The sequence below is a fragment of the Palaemon carinicauda genome, chromosome 11, assembly GCF_036898095.1.
Source record: "Palaemon carinicauda isolate YSFRI2023 chromosome 11, ASM3689809v2, whole genome shotgun sequence".
Taxonomy (NCBI): Eukaryota; Metazoa; Arthropoda; class Malacostraca; order Decapoda; family Palaemonidae; genus Palaemon; species Palaemon carinicauda.
In genome coordinates, this window is record NC_090735.1 from 136,015,568 (window position 1) to 136,022,041 (window position 6,474).

At 36.3% G+C, this 6,474-nt stretch overlaps 1 protein-coding gene across 1 annotated transcript; it reads left to right on the forward strand.

Annotated features, from left to right (window-relative positions):
• The first annotated feature begins 1,584 nt into the window (after positions 1-1,584).
• Positions 1,585-3,601, forward strand: LOC137649491 (fap1 adhesin-like). The gene is made up of 2 exons (XM_068382475.1): positions 1,585-1,599; positions 2,981-3,601. The coding sequence occupies exons 1-2, from the start codon at positions 1,585-1,587 to the stop codon at positions 3,599-3,601; spliced, it is 636 nt and encodes a 211-aa protein (XP_068238576.1).
• The last annotated feature ends 2,873 nt before the right edge of the window (positions 3,602-6,474 follow it).

Here is a 6,474-nt window from a genome sequence, read left to right on the forward strand (position 1 = left end):
TATATATATATATATATATATATATATATATACATATATTTATATTTATATTTTGTGTTGCGCTATATATGAATGGATGCACATAATTATGCATTTATACATCCAATAATGAGAAATACTTACATTTCGTATTGTCCACGTGCATTATGTATAAATGTTTATATGAATATCCTAATATTGGTGCAAATATTTGAATATTGCTACGTATAACTGACACACCAGTTTCACATTCAACTTATAATGTGTGTAGACTGTTATCCAATATTTCACATTATCGTAACTGTGTTTTTCCCTTTGCTTATAATATACGAATTTATCGAGTCTGTAACCATTTCATATCATGATGGTTGATTTTGTTAATATAATTATGATAATTATGATTAATTTATTTAAGGTTTGGGAAACCAAAATAGCTTTATTCTTATCATCAATATTTACGAATGGAATTATTCCAAGTTTTGTATATTGCATCCGTCTTCAAAGAACCAAACACCTTGTTTGCTTGTTTGCCAAAAGAGGACTTTCAGTTCTCCAATTTTACGTTTTATTATAAATTAAAACTTTTACTATTTATCAAATTTCTGATTTGGCATATTAACTTACGTAAATTTAGCATTAATTTGTGTCAAATACGTTACTGAAGATGTCACTGGCCATGATATAATTTCGTTTTGAAAGTACCCTCTGAAATCAAAATTGACTGGAAGAGTCCATCCAATAGGAGGACAGCTTCTAAGCCTCTTACCCAAAGAATGAAAGTTTAAGCCAATGAAATACTGGCTTACAAAGGGCTTCTTTTGGAGGCCTCTGATTGGCTGAGGGAAATTTTAAGGTTTTCAGAGCATTTCCCTACGAGCCCTGGAGGTGTGAAAGTTGGTTAAGTGTTCGTTCGTGAAATTTATTTTATATTTAGATATACATTAATTGTTAGGATTATACATCGCAGTTATTAAATCTATATAAAAAAATGTCATTTTATGTGTTAACTGTAAGGCCCTTTTCTATTGAAATGCAAAAAAATATGATGAAAACTGGCTAAACCCAAGACATGAATGAACTCATGTCTGAAGCCTTTGTCCGGCTGTGGACTAGAAATGGCTGCATTTGTTTATATATATATATATATATATATATATATATATATATATATATATATATATATATATATATATATATATAAACCTTTTCAAGTCCAGTGTAGGACAAAGGCATCAGACATGACTTTATTCATGTCTTGGGTTTGGCAATTTTCATCAACACGTTGGCCAGTGTGGATTGGTGATTTTAGATTTTTGTATTCGCTCACAGAGCAAACCAACTTAGTATGAGTGAACTCTGACAAGTACAGTTTTCTTAATCGTGGTGATACGCAAACGTTTTCACCACGGTAAGGTATCCCCACTTAGTAATGATTGCTTTGATTATATGTCCGTGTAAGGCCAGTGAAAAACATCATAACGTATTTTATGGGGGCATACACCGTGTATGAAATACGTAAGGCCTACATTTAATTAGCGTTTGATATATATTACTGGAAAGATAATAGTCGCTAGTGTGGGGAGTGGCGTAGAGTATCTAACTGTCATGAAGGTGGGACAGGTGAGTTGATGGTTGTACCAAGTGGCCCTCGAAATTTGACTTTTCTTATCCACGAATAATGTTGGTTAGTTTTTTTTTTTTTAAATCTCAATGTGCGTGCTGTACAGACTTATGCTAATTATAAGGATTAATCGGACTTAGTTAATTTATCAATACAGTGAACGTGTGTATTTCATTTACATATTACTTATGTATTTCTTTTAATTACTGATTTATATAACTTATCAACACAACGAGCCGATCCGTCTATTTCTTGTGTACTTGATTTTTATATTACTGGTGTATTTTTTTTTATTTTTTATTTAATTATTCGAGTTACCTAGTAACGATGAAATAAAAATGATTCCTGATGTAATCCAATTATCATATTAATGTAATTAAATACTGATGGCATTCATTTTACCGGCGTAATCTAGCAATATGATTAAGCCATTATTAAACAGTTTGCATATATTACTACCATTAGCTAACTAGTTGAGTGAATAGTTAACTGATTAAATCATGCATATTGTAATCAATTACGTAGTATTAATTTATAAGTATAATTATCATTCAGTGATATTTTTCAGTGGAAGTTTTGAACTTTTAGGCCTATTTGTGGCTTTACGATATCAGTTATTTGAAAATCTCGAAATCTGTATTGTTATTACCACTTCATAGTCATTTTATATCCTTCGTAAACACATTAATTTTCTTTGGAGAAACAACTGCTCATTTAAACAATGTTTTCAGAGGCAATTTTAGCTGTTTTTACTATAAACTCGATTTTTTCCCCTAAAAAGTCTTGTCTTGATTCGAGAAAAAATATTTTAACCTGTTAAATATCGTGGTGTTAAAGAAGGGCTTTTACAATATTTCTTAACGTGTTAATAGTTTTACTCCAAGAGTCTGGGTTAAATACCCGAGGATTTCTGGTTAAATACCCCATGATTCATGACTAAATACCCAAGGATCCGTGGTTGAATCTCCCCCAGAATTCGTAGTTAAATCTCCTGCAGAAATCATGGTTAAATCTCCCCCAGAATTCGTGGTTAAATCCTCCTAAGACTCGTGGTTAAATCCACCAGGGTTCGTGATTAAATCTCCTTAATATTCGTGATTAAATCACCCAAGACTGTGTTTAAATCCTTCCAGAATTCGTAGTTAAATCTCACATAAAATTAGTGGTTAAATCCCTCCAGAATTCGTGTATTATTCCCTCCAAAATTCGTGATTAAATCCTCCAGGATTCGTGGGTAAATTTTCCTCAGTTTGTGGTTAAATCCCCTTCAGAATTCGTGGTTAAATCCCATGAGAATTCGTGGTTTAATCCCTTTCAGATAAATCCCCTGAGAATTCGTGGTTAAATCCCTCTCAGAATTCGTGGTTAAATCCCCTTCAGAATTCGTGGTTAAATCCCCCTCAGAATTCCCGGTTAAATCTCTCAGAATTTGTGGTTAAATCCCCTTCAGAATTCGTGGTTAAACCCCCTTCAGAATTCGTGGTTAAATCCCCCTCAGAATTCGCTGTTAAATCTCCCTCAAAATTCGAGGTTAAACCCCCTTCAGATTTCGTGGTTAAATCCCCTTCAGAATTCGTGGTTAAATTCCCTTCAGAATTCGGGGTTAAATCCCCTTCAGAATTCGTGGTTGAATCCCTTTCAGAATTTGTGGTTAAATCCCTCTCAGAATTCGTGGTTAAATCTCCCTCAAAATTCGTGGTTAAATCCCCTTCAGAATTCGTGGTTAAATCACCTTCAGAATTCGTGGTTAAATCCCCTTCAGAATTCGGGGTTAAATCCCCTTCAGAATTTGTGGTTGAATCCCTTTCAGAATTTGTGGTTAAATCCCTCTCAGAACTTGGGGTTAAATCCCCTTCAGAATTCGTGATTAAATTGCCCTCAGAAATTGTGGTTAAATACCCTTCAGAATTCGTGGTTAAATCCCCCTCAGAATTCGCGGTTAAATCTCCCTCAGAATTCGCGATTAACTCCCCTAAGAATTCATGGTTAAATCCCCCTTAGAATTCGCTGTTAAATCCCCCTCAGAATTCGTGGTTACATCTCCCTCAGAATTCGGGGTTAAATCCCCCTCAGAATTCGTGGTTAAATCCCTCTCAGAATTCGGGGTTAAATCTCTAAAAATTCGGGGTTAAATCCCTCTCAGAATTCGTTGTTATAAATACCCTTCAGAATTCGTGGTTAAATCCCTCTCAGAATTCCCGGTTAAATCCATCTCAGAATTCCCAGTTAAATCCCTCTAAGAATTTGGGTTAAATCCCCTTCAGAATTCGGGGTTAAATCCCCTTCAGAATTCGGGGTTAAATCCCCTTCAGAATTCGCAGTTAAACCTCCTTCAGAATTTGCGGTTAAACCTCCTTCAGAATTTGGGGTTAAATCCCCTTAAGAATTCGGGGTTAAATCCCCTTAAGAATTCATGGTTAAATCCCCTTCAGAATTCGTAGTTAAATCCCCCTCAGAATTCTTGGTTAAATCCCTCTCAGAATTCGTGGTTAAATCCCCCTCAGAATTTGTGGTTAAATCCCCCTCAGAATTTGTGGTCAAATCCCTCTCAGAATTCGTGGTTAAATCCCTCTCAGAATTCGCGGTTAAATCGCCTTCAGAATTCGTGGTTAACTCCTCCTCACAATTCGCAGCTAAATCCCCCCAGATTTTGCAGTTAAATCCCCCTCAGAATTTGCAGTTAAATCCCCTTCAGAATTCGGGGTTAAATCCCCTTCAGAATTCGTGGTTAAATCCCCCTCAAGATTCATGGATAAATCTCCTTCAGAATTCGGGGTTAAATCCCTCTCGTAATTCATATATAAATCCCTCTCAGAATTTGAGGTTAAATCACCCTCAGGATTCGTGGTTAAATGCCCTTCAGAATTCGAGGTTAAATCCCCTCAGAATTCGTGGTTAAATCCCTCTCGTATTCGTAGTTAAATCCCCCTCAGAATTCGCAGTTAAATCCCTTTCAGAATTCGCGGTAAAATCCTCTACAGAAGTCGCGGTTAAATCTCCCTCAGAATTCGTGGTTAAATCCCCCTCAGAATTCGCGGTTAAATCCCCCTCAGAATTATGGTTTATATCCCCCTCAGAATTTATGGTTAAATCATTCTAGAATTCATGGTTAAATCCCCCTCAGAATTCGTGGTTAAATACCTCTAGAATATGTTTTAATCTCCTAGGATTCTTGGTTAAATACCCCAGGATTCGTGGTTAAATCCCTCAAGGTTTGTGATTAAGTCCCCTAGGATTTGTGGATAAATCACCCATAATTCGTGGCTAAATCCCCAGAATTCGTGGTTATATCCACAGAATTCGTGGTTATATCCCCAGAGTTCGTGGTTAAATTCCCCAGAATTCGTGGTTAAATCTCCCAGAATTCGTTGTTAAATCTCCTAGAATTTGTGGTTAAATATACCCCAGATTTCATGTGAAAATTTCCCACAGTTCGTGGTTAAATTCCCCAGAATTCATGGTTAAATTCCCCAGAATTCATGGTTAAATTCCTCAGAATTCAAGGTTAAATTCCCCAGAATTCATGGTTAAATTCCTCAGAATTCAAGGTTAAATTCACCAGAATTCATGGTTAACTTTCCCAGAATTCATTGTTAAATTCCCCAGAATTCATTGTTAAATTCCCCAGAATTCATTGTTAAATTCCCCAGAATTCATTGTTAAATTCCCCAGAATTCATTGTTGAATTTCCCAGAATTCATGGTTAAATTCCCCAAAATTTGTGGTTAAATTCCCCAAAATTTGTGGTTAAATCCCCTAGAATTCATGGTTAAATCTCAGAACTTGTGGCTAAATTTTCCTAGGATACCTGGTTAAAACCCCAGGATTCGTGATTAAATCCCCAGGATTCGTGGTTGAGTCCCCAGGATTCGTGGTAAAATCCCACAAGGATTTGTGGTTAAATCCTAAAGTTTCAGACTTGAAACCCCTTATTGTTCAGGCTTAAATTCCCCATACGATTTATGGATAAATCACCCCAGAATGTGGTTAACAAACACGCCACCCCCCCCCACCGCGAATTTGTGGTTAAATCCCCCAATATTCATGGGTAAATCCCTCCCAGTATTCGAGGTATAATCCACCAAGATTCGTTGCTAAATCCCTCAGGATTCGTGGGTGAATCCCTCCAGAATTCACTTAAATCCTTCCAGAATTTGGGGCTGAATTCCTCCAGAACCCATGGTTATATCTTCCAGAATTCTTGATTAAATCCCCCAAAGGATTCGGGGATAAAATTGGACTGAAATCCCAAAGATTTTGGAATTAAATCCTGAGGATTCGGACGTAAATTCCCCCCCCCCCCTCCTGGATTCGTGTTTAAATCCCCCCATGGATTCGTTTTTAAAACCCCCATTGTGGTTAAATTTCCCAAGAATTTGTGATTAAATAACCCCAGGATTTGTGGTTAAATAACCCCTGGATTTGGTGTTAAATCCTCCAAGGATTTGGGGTTAAGCCCCCAGGCTTCGGGTGTTAGGTATGCGTATCTCACCTGAGTGGGGAGTATGTTGACTCACCATTTTCTGTGAGATTGTCAAAGGAAAAAACGAGCTTTGGTAAACTATGTTCTTGTATACGTTAAAAAATTAAGATCGAGTTCCAAGGTTAGCAACTAACAAGCGGACTCGACTTGAGTAATTACGAGTAACTACTTCCAATTGAAAGTGGCAAAATTTGTTTTTAAAATCCTGTTTTTTTATGATTAAAGTTAATAAAACTTCCGATTCATCTTCATTTAAATGTTTTGATTTTGAAAATGACGAGATGGAAATGTGCTAAAGAATGACACCTTATCTTTTTTCATTTGATCAATCACCTCTCCCAACGAAGTTGGAAGGAGGTTATGTTTTACCTGTGTGTGTGTGTGTGTGTGT